General features: G+C 56.7%; 6 protein-coding genes across 6 annotated transcripts; 4 read left to right on the forward strand and 2 right to left on the reverse strand.

The window, feature by feature from the left end:
* Positions 1–26: 26 nt before the first annotated feature.
* BKA78DRAFT_308117 (Alpha/Beta hydrolase protein) lies at positions 27–1,890 on the forward strand. The gene is made up of 2 exons (XM_066887912.1): positions 27–225; positions 279–1,890. The coding sequence occupies exons 1-2, from the start codon at positions 165–167 to the stop codon at positions 1,757–1,759; spliced, it is 1,542 nt and encodes a 513-aa protein (XP_066746189.1). The 5' UTR covers positions 27–164; the 3' UTR covers positions 1,760–1,890.
* Positions 1,891–1,924: 34 nt separating this feature from the next.
* On the reverse strand, positions 1,925–4,750 carry BKA78DRAFT_293377 (elongation factor G; the record flags this gene model as incomplete). The annotated part of the gene is made up of 3 exons (XM_066886208.1): positions 1,925–4,398; positions 4,488–4,548; positions 4,595–4,750. 3 exons carry the CDS (start codon positions 4,748–4,750, stop codon positions 1,925–1,927), a joined length of 2,691 nt encoding a protein of 896 aa, XP_066746190.1.
* Positions 4,751–4,991: 241 nt separating this feature from the next.
* Positions 4,992–6,904, forward strand: BKA78DRAFT_330281 (Vps5 C terminal like-domain-containing protein; the record flags this gene model as incomplete). The annotated part of the gene is made up of 3 exons (XM_066889756.1): positions 4,992–5,465; positions 5,521–5,974; positions 6,036–6,904. The coding sequence occupies 3 exons, from the start codon at positions 4,992–4,994 to the stop codon at positions 6,902–6,904; spliced, it is 1,797 nt and encodes a 598-aa protein (XP_066746191.1).
* Positions 6,905–9,117: 2,213 nt separating this feature from the next.
* BKA78DRAFT_293379 (RNP domain-containing protein) lies at positions 9,118–10,413 on the reverse strand (the record flags this gene model as incomplete). The annotated part of the gene is made up of 4 exons (XM_066886209.1): positions 9,118–9,456; positions 9,507–9,767; positions 9,822–10,110; positions 10,181–10,413. 4 exons carry the CDS (start codon positions 10,411–10,413, stop codon positions 9,118–9,120), a joined length of 1,122 nt encoding a protein of 373 aa, XP_066746192.1.
* Positions 10,414–11,084: 671 nt separating this feature from the next.
* On the forward strand, positions 11,085–11,726 carry BKA78DRAFT_308129 (uncharacterized protein). Its single transcript, XM_066887913.1, has one exon. The coding sequence runs from the start codon at positions 11,146–11,148 to the stop codon at positions 11,572–11,574; it is 429 nt and encodes a 142-aa protein (XP_066746193.1). The 5' UTR covers positions 11,085–11,145; the 3' UTR covers positions 11,575–11,726.
* Positions 11,727–11,895: 169 nt separating this feature from the next.
* On the forward strand, positions 11,896–14,250 carry BKA78DRAFT_308131 (NADPH-dependent FMN/FAD containing oxidoreductase). The gene is made up of 3 exons (XM_066887914.1): positions 11,896–12,224; positions 12,275–12,373; positions 12,422–14,250. The coding sequence occupies exons 1-3, from the start codon at positions 11,917–11,919 to the stop codon at positions 13,995–13,997; spliced, it is 1,983 nt and encodes a 660-aa protein (XP_066746194.1). The 5' UTR covers positions 11,896–11,916; the 3' UTR covers positions 13,998–14,250.
* Positions 14,251–14,276: the final 26 nt, after the last annotated feature.

The following is a 14,276-nucleotide window of genomic DNA, read 5'->3' on the forward strand; positions in this document are numbered from 1 at the left end:
GCGGCGCGGCGGGACGGACGTGAACCGTGCCGCGACTTTTCTCTGCCACTCTTCGACACGACTTTATCCCTAGACTTCTTCGTCCTCCGCGGCATGGAAAGTGCGCTGAAGCAGACCTACTCACCCTACTCCGACGACTCTCCCATCCTCTGCTACCAATCGCCATGACTATCCCCCAAGACGGCCTCAATGGCCACTCGTCTACCAACGGAACCTACAAGTACAGTGCGGCGCCAAACAGTCATGCCTCCAACTCCAACATTCTGACCAGAATACAGAGAGGATAACTGAACAACCTGAAAACCCGTATTCCAAGTTCATCCCCGACCAGAGCATCGCCGTCGTGCCCTCTTTCACACTGGAATCCGGCGTCGAGCTGCGAAATGTCCCCGTCGCCTACAAGACTTTTGGCTCCCTTTCGCCTGCCGGAGACAATGCCATGGTAATTTGCCATGCGCTGACTGGAAGCTCAGACGTGGGAGACTGGTGGGGACCACTTCTCGGTGGCCCTGGCAAGGCCTTTGATATTTCCCGTTTCTTCGTCATTTGCCTGAACAGTTTGGGCAGCCCGTACGGCAGCGCCAGCCCAGTCACCAACAAAGATGGCGATCCCGAGCAGGGGCTCTATGGACCAGAATTCCCTCTGACTACCGTACGCGACGATGTGAACCTCTTCAAGCTCATCTTGGACGACCTGGGCGTTCGCCAGATTGCCGCCGTGGTTGGTGGATCCATGGGCGGCATGCTTGTTTTGGAATTTGCGTACTTTGGCAAGGACTACGTGCGGACCATCATCCCGATTGCTACGTCTGCGAGATACAGCGCATGGGGCATCAGCTGGGGCGAGGCGCAACGGCAGAGCATTTACAGCGACCCCAAGTACGACGACGGATACTATGCGTTTGAGGACCCGCCGTCGACTGGTCTTGCCGCAGCGCGCATGTCGGCGCTTCTCACGTACCGCAGCCGCGATTCGTTTGAATCGCGTTTTGGAAGAAACACGCCCGACCCCCTCAGGCCTCAGAACATCAACCGCATGCCTCAGCCCGTCTCCACGTCGGCCGTCAACGAGCACTGGGCAATCCACAACGACGGTCATAGGAACGCAGGCTCGCCGCGTGGATCGCGTCCCAACAGCTCGGCCGACCTGACCATCCCCGCAAGCGCTGCCATTGAGACGGCGTCTCCAGCTCCCACCAACCTGACTGGTCCCATTCGCAACAAGAAGAAGACGCCAACGTACTTCTCCGCGCAGTCGTACCTGCGCTACCAGGGCAACAAGTTCATCAAGCGCTTCGACGCCAACTGCTACATTGCCATCACGCGCAAGCTCGACACGCACGACGTATCGCGGGGGCGTGTCGAAGCCGCCGAAGACATGGAGGCCTCGGCCACGTCGATCCAGTCGACGCGCTCGCAAGCGTCTCTGCGCAGTGCGCTCTCGCAGATTGCCCAGCCCACCCTCATCCTGGGCATCCAGTCGGACGGGCTGTTTACGTTTGCCGAGCAAGAGGAGCTGGCCGCCAGCATCCCCAACAGCGCGCTCAAGACGATCGACTCGCCCGAGGGCCACGACGCCTTCTTGCTCGAGTTTGAGCAGGTCAACGGCCACTTGCTCGAGTTTTTGAACAGGGAGTTGCCCGACATTATGCAGCGCAGCCCCAAGGAGATTGAGGTCAAGGGTGACGGCGATGGTTTGGGTGTTACTAAGAGCAGCACGTTTGGAGAGGCCGAGGTGGACGACATTACTGCTTGGTAGGCGGAGGGCTTGGTCGGAAGGTCTGTCTGCTACGACGTGTTGGGCATGAGACATGGTGTTATGACAGCGAGCGACATTCAACATGATTCACTCAAGATTTTGAAATATTTCAATTCGATTTTTGGATTTGATTTTTTCTCCTGTTGTCAACCTTCCAATGTTCCGTTAGAAACCTCCACTGATGTCCGCCAGCACGCCCTTGACCTTCTGCTGCGCGACCCTCTCGAAGCGATCGACACTCATGACAAACGTGCCCCTGCCACCCGTCAAGCTCCTCAAGTGCTTCAAATACCCAACCATCTCCCTCAACGGCACGCGCGCCGTGATCTGCCTCTGTCGATCGCCTCCCAGCCGCGCCGCCTCGTTGGCCGCGCTGCTAGACGCCGAGGAGCCAAAAGGGTCGGGCGGTGCGTAGATGCGCGCGGGATCAATCAGGGGGAGGTCCGGGGACGCGATGTCGTCGGCGGCAAGAGAGGAGGAGGAAGACGAAGAGGCATCGTCCGCGTCCAGCGAGATGACATGGCCGCCCCGCGCAGCGCTGATGTCGTGGACGACGGCTCCCAGGTCGCTCTCGTTGACGGCAATGGTGACGTGCATGACGGGCTCCATGAGGGCCGTCGACGCCTTGGTCGCCGCGTCGCGCAGCGCCGCCGCCACAGCCAGGCGCGCGGCGCCCGTCAACGCGGCGGGCGTCGTATCACTCATGATTTGGGACGCTGGGTCGAGCGTCAGCGTCACGGCCGTCGAGTGCATGGGGAAGCGGTGCTGCGGGCCGCGGGCCAGAGCGGCAGATGTGCCCGTCTGCAGCGCGTGGATGACGGCGCGGAGGGGGAGGGTTTCGGGGAGGGCGGGGGCGTCGCCGACGGGCTCGCCGTCGCTGAAGAGCGTTGGATGCTCGATCGTGAGCCAGTTGGAGCTGTCGAGGGGAATGGAGGTAGCGTGCTCGGACGGTGGTGCTGTGGCGATTGATGGGCTGAAGGGGCTCACGCTCGCAGTGCAGCCGGCGCGGGCCCGCCTACCGCCAATCTCGCGGTCGAATTCTTGCGCGCAAGGAGACGAGTCGCTGGTGATGGCCTCGCGGTACCCGATCATGATGCGGCCAGTCGATGCCTTGGCTTTGAGGTCGTTGATCAGGCGGTCGCGGGCAATCTCCAGGTGTAGCTCGCCCATGCCTGCCAACTGCGTCTGTCCGCTTTCGGCATCTAGACTGACGTTCAGACTCGGGTCTTCACGTAGGAGGAGGCTGAGGTTTTCAGAGACGTTCTTTTCCTCGGAGAGGCTGTTGGGCTCCACGCTGACAAAGAAGACCGGCGGAGGCACTGCAATGGGGCGTAGCTGGAGACTGTTGAATGGCGCTGGCGGGCCGTATTTGGGATTGGCACCTGTGTTGTAGGCTATGAGTGTGTCTCCGGTTCGAGCAAACTTGAGCCCGGGGATGACGCCGATTTGGCCTGCGGGGATTTCATCTACATCGACGGCATCGTTGGCATACATCTTGAGCAAGCGCTGTGCTCGCTCAGAGACTCCCAAATTGGTGTTGAAAAGCACCGTGTTGCGTGTCAAGGTGCCGCTGTAGACGCGTACGTAGACAAGGATGCCACGCTTGCTGTCATTGACGACCTTGAAAGCGAGGGAACAAGCTCCTAGCTTTGCCACGGCCGAGCCAGTGGCTTTGGCAACTGTCTTTTTCTTCTTTCCAGCTTCTGCCTCGGGTGTTACAGTTTCAACAGCCATTTTGCCGCTTACAAGGTCATTCAGCGTGCCTTTCAAAGTGCCCATTGTTATGCTCGCATCTGGCCGTTCCTCAGGGGAGGGCAGCAGGTCGACAACCGCATCCAACAAAGGCTGGACGCCAATATTGCGGAAGCTTGCGCCAGCATAGACTGGTACAATCTTTTGCGGGTGTTTGAGGGTGCACCTGCGCAGTGACTCGATGATTTCCGCCGCTGGAATGGCCAGGTGGTCCTCGTTGCAATCGAAGAAAGTTTCAACCATATCGTCGTCATGCTCGCTGAGAAGCTCAACCAAAGCCTCTCTCGCCTTTTTGAGCTCTTGAGCAAACTTGGGACTGGAAGCTTCAAGATCCTGCAAGCTCTGCACCTTGATTGTGCGGCCATCGCCTCCTTCTTCCCACAACATTCCTCTCATGTGGACAGCATCGCCGACGCCCACAAACTTTGCCGTCCCGTCTTCCCACCAGGGAATGTGGCAGATGGCGGGCCAGGAGTGCAACCGCGTCCCAATCTCCTTAATGGTACGTTCAAACGCAGCGCCATCGCGGTCCAGCTTGTTGACGTAGATGATTCTTGGAATATGGTACTGGTTTGCTTGCTTCCAGACTTTTTCAGTCTGCGCTTCAACGCCGGCGACGCCGTCCAGGATACAGACTGCGCCGTCCAGGATGCGGAGAGATCTCAAAACTTCAAAGGTGAAATCGGCGTGGCCGGGAGTATCGATCAAGTTGATGTTGTGAGATGTAGCGGATCTTGGGAGAGAGACAGCACCATCATTTGAAGGTACCTGTTTTTGGTTCGCTACCAGTGGTGGCCAGTGGAAAGAGATGGCGGCTGACTGGATGGTAATTCCTCGAGCTCTTTCTGCGGGCAAGAAATCCGTGACCGTCGACCCCTCATCAACCTCTTGATATCTCAGTCAGAAAGCTGCAATGAAAGAGAGGTGTGATGAATCTTGAATAGACGAAAGAGATCAAAGACGTCAAAGTGTTTACCTCCTATTCGCCGGGTAAATCCACTATAGTAGAGCATACGCTCCGTTGTGGTTGTTTTGCCCTACAAGCGTCAGTTTTGCATTTTGACTTGGGTTAAGCTGAATTACAGCATCAATATGGGCTATGATGCCAATGTTTCTCGTCTTTGCAGGAGATGTGGCGGTTGGTGGTGACGAATATCGACGCGCCGAAGCGCTAAACAGGCGCAAGCGGACGGCATTTTGCAGCTGTCCCTGGGCTCGCCACGAGGCCTGGCGCAACATTCCCAAAGATTTATCGAAAGCAAAGAGAAGAATGTTTAGTTGTCGTTTTATAGAAGATCTGGTTGTTTGAAATGGAGGATGCCGCCAAGGCTCTTTCGGGCAGGGATGACGGCGTTGCAGGGATTTCGGTCATTGGCCACAGCCGACTGGACCTGGTAGGAGAGCTCCAACCACCGCCCGCATCTCCATCTCCAGCTGCTGCCTCTGCCATCCTTTACACCTCTACACATCCATCCACACAATGGATTACTCGTCCGCCACCGCTGAGGACAATTCGCCCTGGGTGTCGTCGCCCCACGGCCAGCGCCCTCTTCTCGGCGAACATGGCGACATTCCATCCGAGCCCCTCCCGCCGCAATCGCCCTACGAGGACCCAGCGGAAGCCATGGCCGAGCAGCCTTTTGCGGACGAACCCAGCCAAGGACATCCAGACATCGAGGCATTCGGTGCAGACCATCAGACCCAGGCGACTTCCGAACACCAGCAAGAGCAGTGGGCGGAACATGCGCAACCTCAGGACCAACATCGCCAAAGCGAAGATCAACAACCACCGGCAACACCGAACCAGCCCCAGCCCCAGCGCCAGGAGCCACAACGCTATCACGGTCAGAGGGGCTCGCGCCAGCAAAATGTCCCGCAGTACAAGCTTCAGGCCAAGATTACAGGGCTGGAGCGCACCGGTCGAAAGGACCCTATCCTGCGCTTTGATGTATACGTAAGGCAGAAGCTCCCAAAGATGTCTCGAGGATGGGTGATAACGTCAATGGCAGACCAACCTCCCCCGATACCGCACTACTCAATACCGCGACGTTCGACGCCTGCACTCCGAATTTGTAAAGTTCCAAGAACACCTCATCTCTGCCAACCCCGAGTCATTTGTGCCAGCCGTCCCTCCGCCCGTCACGTCAGCTGGTGTCGGAACCGATGAAGACGAGGCCAGAGTCAAGGCTTCGATGCAAAAGTGGTTGAATGTGGTTTGCGGCAACGAGGTGCTGATTCGGGACGACGAGATGATATTCTTTGTCGAGAGCGACTTTGGCTACAGTCCCGTTGTCAGGCGCAAGCAGCCGGCAACTGGTGTCAGGAGAAAGTACATCAAACAATTTGCGCCACCTCCGGATGACACTCCCGAGCTTGCGGAAGCTAGGCCCATTGTTAAGCTCTTTTATTTGCAGACCATGGAGGCGGGCCAGAAGATTGACAAGGTGGTCAAGAGCAGAAGAGGTAAGGCATTGATCCGCGTCAAAATGTTGCGATCACGATGCACAGCACTGACGATGCATAGCACTCGGGCTCTCAGAGGCAGATCTCGGAGTCAAACTTGCTCAGATGCACGTCCAAGAAACCCATGGTGGTCTTTCCAATGCATACCGTCGAATGGGCAAAGTAATTCAAGCCGTGGGTGACTATCACGCTGCACAAGGCACTGCCGAAGCCACGACACTCGGCGACCCGATCAAATACCACAGCGACGACGCCTTCATCGTCAAGGAGACGCTGACCAACCGGCACATTCTACTCCGCGAGCTGCTTCAAGCACAGCAAACGACGCGCAGCAAGCTGGCCGCTGCTGATCGGCTCAAGGCCTCGTCATCGGTCCGCCGGGACAAGGTCGACGAAGCCATCACATCGCTCCAAGAGGCGCGCAACCACGAAGAATACCTCGACAACAAGTGCCGGCGCGTCACGACGCACCTGGTGCAAGAACGCCGCAAGTGGTTCGCGCGCACCGCCACCGACTTTCGCACCGCCATCCGCGACTACGTGATCCGCCAGATCGAAGCGGAGCGGCGCACGCTGGCGACGCTCGAGCAAGTGCGCCCAGACATCCGCGCCATCGACGCGTCGGGCGGCCTGTCGCGTCTGGGCCGCGAAGCCCACCCCACGGTGCGGCGCGCCAGCCTGGCGTCGTCGCAGGGCCCCAAGGGCGATGCGTGGAGCGGCGTGCCGCGGCGGCCGGACAGCGTCAGTCGCAGCATCAGCGGCGGCTTCGTCAACCCGCCCGTCCCCGAGGACGACAGCGACGAGGAGGTGCTGCACAGCTTGCGCAAGAGGGCGGGCTCCAAGGGGGCCATGGCGGGGCTGACGGAGGAGGACGAGGACAGGGTCGATGCGCGCAATGCGGCGAGTCGGCTGGCGCAGACGACGTTCTAGTGGGATGGCTTGCTTCGTGGGAGGAACGCCCTCCGTTTTGCTCGGTACTGCTGATGGTCGAGCGGTGTGGATTGGCCTTGGCTCAGGATTAGAGCAAGGCACGAGCGGAGTGGAGTGTCTGGGGCGAGCGGGATGCTGCAGTACTGTGTAGTGCGACAAGTCGTCCTATCGAGACAGACGGCGGGAGCGTCTACAAATGACAGCGTTGACTTTTCTTCTTCCTCTCCAACTTTACTTGTCCTATTATTTCCCCCAAGAGAGCATTGTGAGAGGCTAGCTAGTTGAGCAAAAAGACGAGGTCTCTCCTTTTTCTACTCTTTCTCACTCTCCCCCCGTCAATGACTATCAATCTCACGTCCCGCAAAAGCAATCAAGTAAGTAGGTAGCCACGCAGATGACGGCCGCGACGAAGTCTTGAATAGTCAGTAGTCAGCAGCTCAGCTACCTTGGCTACCATGGCCAGTCTGCCTTGCTCCACGCACCTCACACATAGCAATAGGTGTACATACATAGCTACATCAATATTGTAATCACTATTCGTCGAGCCTACCTATTCAATCTCATCCTGTCTATAGTCTGCAGTGGCTGGTACTAAACATATGCTTGCCACACCGTATCATACCTATACGCCATGGGCAAAAAAAAAAAAGAAAAGCTATTGATTTTCCTCTTCCTCTTCCTGCGACTCTGAATCCAACTCTCTAAGTCTGAATTTATAACTTCTACTGACCCACCTGTTGGATTGATTCCTTGTTGCAGCATTTGCCTTCTGTGTTTTGGGTTTACCGTGCTTTGCTTTACTTTACTTGACTGACAGTCGACACTCTGCTCACAACTCCCTCTGGACGGAATATTGTAGGTAGGTCGGTAGGTAGGTATCTCCCTCTGCCTCTGCCTCTGCCTCTCCCTCTCCCTCTCCATTTCATCATCTAAAAAACAAAAACTAAACACAAAGAGCAAGAAGAGCAAGAGCGAGAGTAAGAGTCAATTGTCCCTCCTCACTGACTACCTATCTACACATCTACCCTCCCATCGACCCAGCCACCCGATTCCCCACCCCGGTACCCGCCTTGCCCATCTCGGTCGGCATCTACATGAGTAATCCTCACAGAGTGAAGACACTCCACACTCCATCCACACTCCCGCTCCACCCGCCCCCTAAGATCTAATCACCTAATCCCTAATAACTAAATACACATCTCCACCTCTCTTCCTCCCCACCTCAATCTACCCATCCATCTACCCATCCATCTACCCATCCATCTACCCATCCATCTACCCATCCATCTACCCATCCATCCAACCAATCCCAACATACACACACACACACACACAGCAATCGAAACATCTAAGCCATTTGAAATCCACTCATAAACACAAACACTATTTAGTTACCACTGTTAGTTGGCCGGGCGGGGCGACAACCTGCGGTCTAGGTTAGGTTGCCAGAACCTCAATTCTCAAACTCCCATCCATCCACATCCCATGCATGCATCGCATTCATTTCATCTATTGCATCCATCTACAAAGCAATTCGTTTGCCAAACCCGTCTTGTCCGTCTCCCCAAAAGCAAAAGCCACAAGGAACAGGTTGGGTGGGTGGGCCGTAGGGAATGGATGGGGGAATTCCCCACGTCTCCATCCTCTCACATCTTCGAATTTTATTCCCTTTTGTGAGTCCACCATTACTACTACCTAGATACTTACCCTCACGAAGACGACAAAACCAATAGGCCGTTGTAATGACACGTGTATCCACAACATGTCAAGAGGAAAAAACAGTCATCAAGAACTTTGCATGATTATATTAGGATTTGTAATCTGTCAGCGTCTTGTGTCTGGTTGTGGTGGTCGTGTGTTGGTTCATTTGATATGATTCGGATTCGCCATTATTCCCGACCCGCGGGGCATGAGTCAACCTTTTTTTTGCAGAATCTCCTCTTCCTTCGTAAAAAGGAAAACGAAAAGAAAAAAAAGCCGACTGCTCATGCCATCCATTCCATGCCGTGCCTCACTAAAAACTCCTTTCAGCCATTCCATCGCCGTCCAATAGAAAAGAAAAAAGAAGTTGTGGAATCAAAAGACAGTGACATCGTAACTTTTCCCGTTCCGTCAAAGACCTCATCATGATGGATACAAAAGGGGAAAAGCGAATGGGAGCGGTGAAGCACGCCGGGTCATGACGCATTCATTGATGGTGCTACTCGAGTCGTTCAAGCAGCAGTGGGGGCGGCGACGCTGGCGGAGCCCTCGGCGGTGGAAGGACCGTCCTCGGCAGAGGTGCCCTCGGCCGCAGAGTCGGGAGCCTGGTCCTCCTTGCCGGGGCTGTCGATGGCGACCTTGACAGCAATCTCACGGCCTTCGATTTCCTTGCCGTTCATCTCGGAGCAGGCCTTTTGCTGAAGCTCCTCCGAAGCGAGCGTGACGAAACCAAAGCCGCGGCCCTTGCGAGGCTCGTTGCGGGCCTGGAGCTTCTTGACCATGAAGCGGGGGATGGGGCGGAGGGCGATCTTGGCCGACTGCGGCTCGTAGTCCTTGAAGATTTCGAGCAGCTGCTGCCGTGTCAGTTTTGTCCGTCGAGGGTGTTGGAGCGACAACTCACCTTCTCCTCCTTGAGGTCGTAGGGAAGGTTGGCGACCATGACCTTGGTCTTGGAGGGGACGCCGTCCTCGGGAGGACCGCGCTGCTTGCGCTCCCTCTGGACGACAGGCTTGGCGGTCTTCGCGGTGGTCGTGCCGTCGGTGCCCTTTTCAGTCGTGAGTGCTTGGTTCGTAGTCTCGGTCAAGGGGAGGACTTGGCCCGGTACATTTGTGGGAGCGCGGTCGGCGGGCTCGGCGCTCTGAGCATCACCTTCCTTGCGGGTCTGCGAGGCGAGCGTTAGCGAGGAAGGTGGTCAAGGGATTCTTGTACGACTTACACGTCCGCCACGGCTGGCACGACCGCCACGGCCACGGCCGCGACCACGTCCACGAGTGGAAGAGCGGCGGCGGTTGCCAGTGCCGTTGGTGCCCTCACCACCACTGCCGGAGCCCTCGCCGTGAGCCTCGGGCTTGCGGGCGAGCTGGATCGAGACCTTGCGGTCAAGAATGGCCTTGCCGTTGAGCTCGGTGATGGCGCGCTCGGCCTCGGAGGGGGTGGAGAGGTCGACAAAGGCGTAGCCGACGGGGCGGGTGGTGCGCGGGTTGACGGGGATCGAGGTGGACTCGCTGTGGTCGTGGGGTTAGCAGGCAGGCGGTCAAAGGTCCAAGCTCTAGCGGGGTGCTAGGTGCCACGTACACCAAGTAGTCCTTGAAGAAGTCCTTCAACTCTCCCTCGGTGGTCGCGTACGCGAGGTTCCCAATGTAGAGTCGCCGACCCTCGGCGGCGCTGGCGATGACGGCCTCGTTCTCGGAGGCGTTGATGGGCTTGTCGCCGCCGGCGCCGACGCTGGCGCCTTCGGCGGTGCCAGTGGGCTCGTTGAGGGCGGTGTTGGCCATCTGGGCGGTGACGCTATCGACAGGAGCAGACATTTTGTTTACTGGTGTATCGAACTGTTTGACACGAGCTGGACGAGTGAGGCGCGTGTGGTTGAGGAACTCGGGGTGTCCTGGTCGAGTCTGGTGTCGGAAGGAGCTAGCTGGGTGGTTGAGAACCGCCTGGAGTGGTGGGAAATTGACGAGGGAGGTTGGGTGGGTAGCTAAGTGCCCGGAGAGAGATTGGCGATGAAGCTGGGTCGAGAAGTTGACAGGTCTGGCTTGTTTGGTGTTTGACGGAGGAGCGAAAGGGGAGGGTGTGCAAGCGTTGCTATGTAGAATTTGTACTGTCGCCCGCGGGAGGTGCGCCCGAGCGCCACGCTAGGCCCGGAACGGAAGCAGTCCCCAGCATCCCTGCGGCTGTCGGTCGCTCCTCTCCCTGGCGCACAACGGTGGTGGTGGTGGTGGTTTCTGGATCGGTTGTTGAGGAGGATGTGATGGTGTTTCTTTCTTTTTTCCCTCTGTCGTTCCTGAGTACTGTGCCTATCTACACGCCCTCCCGCGCGGCACCTGGGCTGGACGCGGACGCGGACGTGGACCGGGATGCTCGCCTGCTCGACTGGAGCCGCCCACCGATGACGACAGAGCACAAGCCTGGAGGACAGCCAGGACCAGTGCATCATTGATCCATCGTCATCCCATCTCTTCCGGGCTCCAACAAGGCAATGGCGCAGTCCGCCTCTACCGACTCTTAGCATCAGGCACAGGCACATTGAGGACTACCTCCCTATGCACCCTCGCCGCACTTGTGCTCCGAATATCCTTCTCAATCAAGTAACAAGACCATTCCAACCCGCTCAACAATGGATTCCAGGGCCAACCAACCACTCTTTGTTCCCTCAACGTGCATCCCTCCCGTCGGCCGCCAACTCGCACGGGCCTGACCACCAGCGCTGCTCCAGTCTGCTCCACAAAAGTCGCGGAGATCTGTTACGTAGCATCGTGAGACCCGAATCGCAAAGTCAAAGCTCCCTGGCCTTGCCGATGCCTGTACGCCCGCTTTCAAAGCTGATTACGCATCCCCACGACTACACGTCTACAAACTACTGTCCAGCAGCCACGTGCCGCCCACCACACCTGGACATGGACTCGCACGCTCGCATGGCCTTTGAGAGCGATCATGATGCCATGGAGATCGGCGTAGATCTGGTGCTTTGAACCCCAAGGCCACAGGCTCACAACTAACAATCTCTGCTGAGGCGTGACAATATGCGTTTTATGCTTGCTGACATGTTGCTGCACCTACCATTCATCCAGTCCAGACAAGAATATCGCTCGTCACCATCTGCAGACGGTAGACCATGTGTGAATGTCGATTGACGTTGAATTTAGATGTTGGAGGCGTCGATTCGCCCGAGTCCGACCTCGCAGCGGCAGCTAAATGTCAGCCCTACACTTGGCCCAATCTAGTAAGCTTCTCTCCATTCTTGGCACCGAAACCGTCTCCCGTCTAGAATCGACCATTCATCTTCTGCTCATCCAAATCAACTCCAATACTCCATGTCTCGCTCGGCTCTCGTGGCTTATGGCTCCGAAACTGGCAACGCCGAGGAGTTGGCCCACCAGGTCAGCCACTTGATTCGCCGCCTGCGCATCTGGACCACAATCAAACCTCTAAATGCCATCACGCCACAAGCCCTAAATCATGTCTCGGTGCTCGTTGTCGTCATTTCCACCACTGGCCAAGGCGACTTGCCTCGCAACGCACAGATTCTCTTCAAAAAACTACGAAGTCGAAAACTTCCTACCGATGCTTTGGCAAACTGCATCTTTGCATCTTTTGGTCTCGGAGACAGCTCATATCCCCAGTACGTCACCGTCGCACCTGCATCGGTATACATGCTGATAAGATTATCAGATTCAATTGGGCCCATCGCAAGTTGGGCAATCGCATAGAGCAACTCGGTGCCAAACGATTGATCGAGGCCGGCGAGGCCGACGAACAGCATCCAGAAGGGTATGTTTCTTGTTTACTTGTTGTGTCAGCCCCTGACCATTCATCTAGGGTGGATGCAACATTTTTGCCCTGGCTGGATAAATTACGAAATGAACTCCTGTCTCAATTCCCTCTTCCCGGAGACGAGCAAGTGATTCCCGATCATGTCTTTTTGCAGCCGCGATGGTCTTTGAGTCTCCTGCAAACAACCGAAGCTACGACCAATGGCCATGCCGAGCTTCTCGACACGCCAGAAGAATTCTCCCGGCGAGACCATGTTCATGTCGGTCAAGAGGCTGACCATGAGGCTGCCCACGTCACATCGAATGCCCGTGTGACTCCCGACTCTCACTGGCAAGACGTCCGCCAAATAGAACTAAGCATCCCCCGCGAGGTACCTCGGAGTGATCCGACCACGGGCAATCCAATACCCAAGCCCAGACTGACCTACAGCCCTGGAGACGTGGCCGAAATCTATCCCAAAAACTTTCCCGAAGACGTAAACGAATTCATCCGCCTTCAAGGCTACGGTGCCATCGCTCACAGCCCCCTCGAACTAAAGTACGACTACTCGCAACCAGACTCCAACCCTCCGCGGGAGCATCCCATTGGCCGCGGGCCTTTTCACGCCACAATTTTTGGCCTTCTCACCAACCACCTAGACATCATGGCCGTCCCTCGACGCTCCTTCTTCCTCACTCTTTCATACTTCACATCAGACCCCAACCAAAAGGAGCGCCTGATGGAATTTGCCCGACCCAAAGACCCGGAATACATTGAAGATTACTTTGACTACGCAACACGTCCCCGCCGTTCCATCTTGGAAGTCCTGCAAGACTTTACGACCGTCAAAATCCCCTACAAATACCTCCTTGGCGTCATTCCACCGCTCAAGCCCCGTCAATTCAGCATCGCCAGTGCGGATTTGACGCGATTCGATCCTCACGACAAGGAGTGCAAGGTGACGCTGCTGGTGGCCATTGTCAAATACCGCACAGTCATCAAGCGCATCCGATGGGGCGTCTGCTCGCGCTATCTCTGTGAATTGCAGCCAGGGCAGAAGTTGCGCGTTCAGGTGCTATCCGGCGCGATGAAGGTCACGGAGCAGGACTTGGCCAACCCGTCTATTCTCGTGGGTCCGGGAACTGGAGTTGCGGCGCTGCGCAGCATCATTCAAGAGAAGGAGGCGTTCAGGTTGCGCCAGAGTTCGACTGCTGTCAACGGCGTAGACCACGGCAACGCCGAAGAGAACGATTCTTTGCTGTCAAATCCCACGTCCAACCCGCTCTCCGACACGGCCCTCGTCTTTGGCAATCGCAACGCCGCCGCAGACTTTTTCTTTGGCGACGAATTCACTCGTCTCTCGACCGCCGCCGGCCTGCACGTCATCACAGCCTTTTCGCGCGACCAGCGCGAGAAGGTCTATGTCCAAGACCGCCTCCGCGAGCACTCGAGTTTGCTGTGGCGGCTTTTGGAGGACGGGGCGCGGGTCTATGTGTGCGGTAGCTCAGGGAAGATGCCGGAAGCCGTGCGAGCAGCGGTGGTGGACGTCATTAGCAAGGAGGGCTATATGGGGAAGGAGGAGGCGGAGGAGACGGTCAGGGGGATGGTGAGGGGAGGTCGGTGGGTGCAGGAGACATGGTAGACGGTTGGATAAAGATTTGTGCTGTTGAGCGTTGAACAATCTGGCGGCGTCTGAATTTTTGAGACGGCGTAGAGAGAATTGTAGATTTTTGTACATGACAATCAAGTACATGAGAGCAAAGGTACTCTTAGAACCCCATATTCTAATCAAAAGAAGCTATCTGGGCCATCCGGCGTTGATTCGAGATCCAACCTAAACTGACAACCAGGAGGAGCTTGGGCCACTGCCGAACCAGGGTCCAACCAACGACGTCATAATTTCTTTGCTCCCGTCTCCAAC

Source organism: Phyllosticta capitalensis, assembly GCF_038381095.1.
Source record: "Phyllosticta capitalensis strain CBS 128856 chromosome Unknown BKA78scaffold_3, whole genome shotgun sequence".
Classification (NCBI taxonomy): Eukaryota; Fungi; Ascomycota; class Dothideomycetes; order Botryosphaeriales; family Phyllostictaceae; genus Phyllosticta; species Phyllosticta capitalensis.

What these genes read in the sequence shown, in the direction of transcription:
- BKA78DRAFT_308117 (XM_066887912.1), top strand. Translation starts at nt 165, where the DNA reads ATGACTATCCCCCAAGACGGCCTCAATGGCCACTCGTCTACCAACGGA. An exon ending in CAACGGAACCTACAAGTACA is followed by an intron (nt 226 to 278) that starts GTGCGGCGCCAA and finishes ACCAGAATACAG; the next exon opens with AGAGGATAACTGAACAACCT.
- BKA78DRAFT_308129 (XM_066887913.1), top strand. Translation starts at nt 11,146, where the DNA reads ATGCACCCTCGCCGCACTTGTGCTCCGAATATCCTTCTCAATCAAGTA.
- BKA78DRAFT_308131 (XM_066887914.1), top strand. Translation starts at nt 11,917, where the DNA reads ATGTCTCGCTCGGCTCTCGTGGCTTATGGCTCCGAAACTGGCAACGCC. An exon ending in GGAGACAGCTCATATCCCCA is followed by an intron (nt 12,225 to 12,274) that starts GTACGTCACCGT and finishes TAAGATTATCAG; the next exon opens with ATTCAATTGGGCCCATCGCA. An exon ending in GACGAACAGCATCCAGAAGG is followed by an intron (nt 12,374 to 12,421) that starts GTATGTTTCTTG and finishes CCATTCATCTAG; the next exon opens with GGTGGATGCAACATTTTTGC.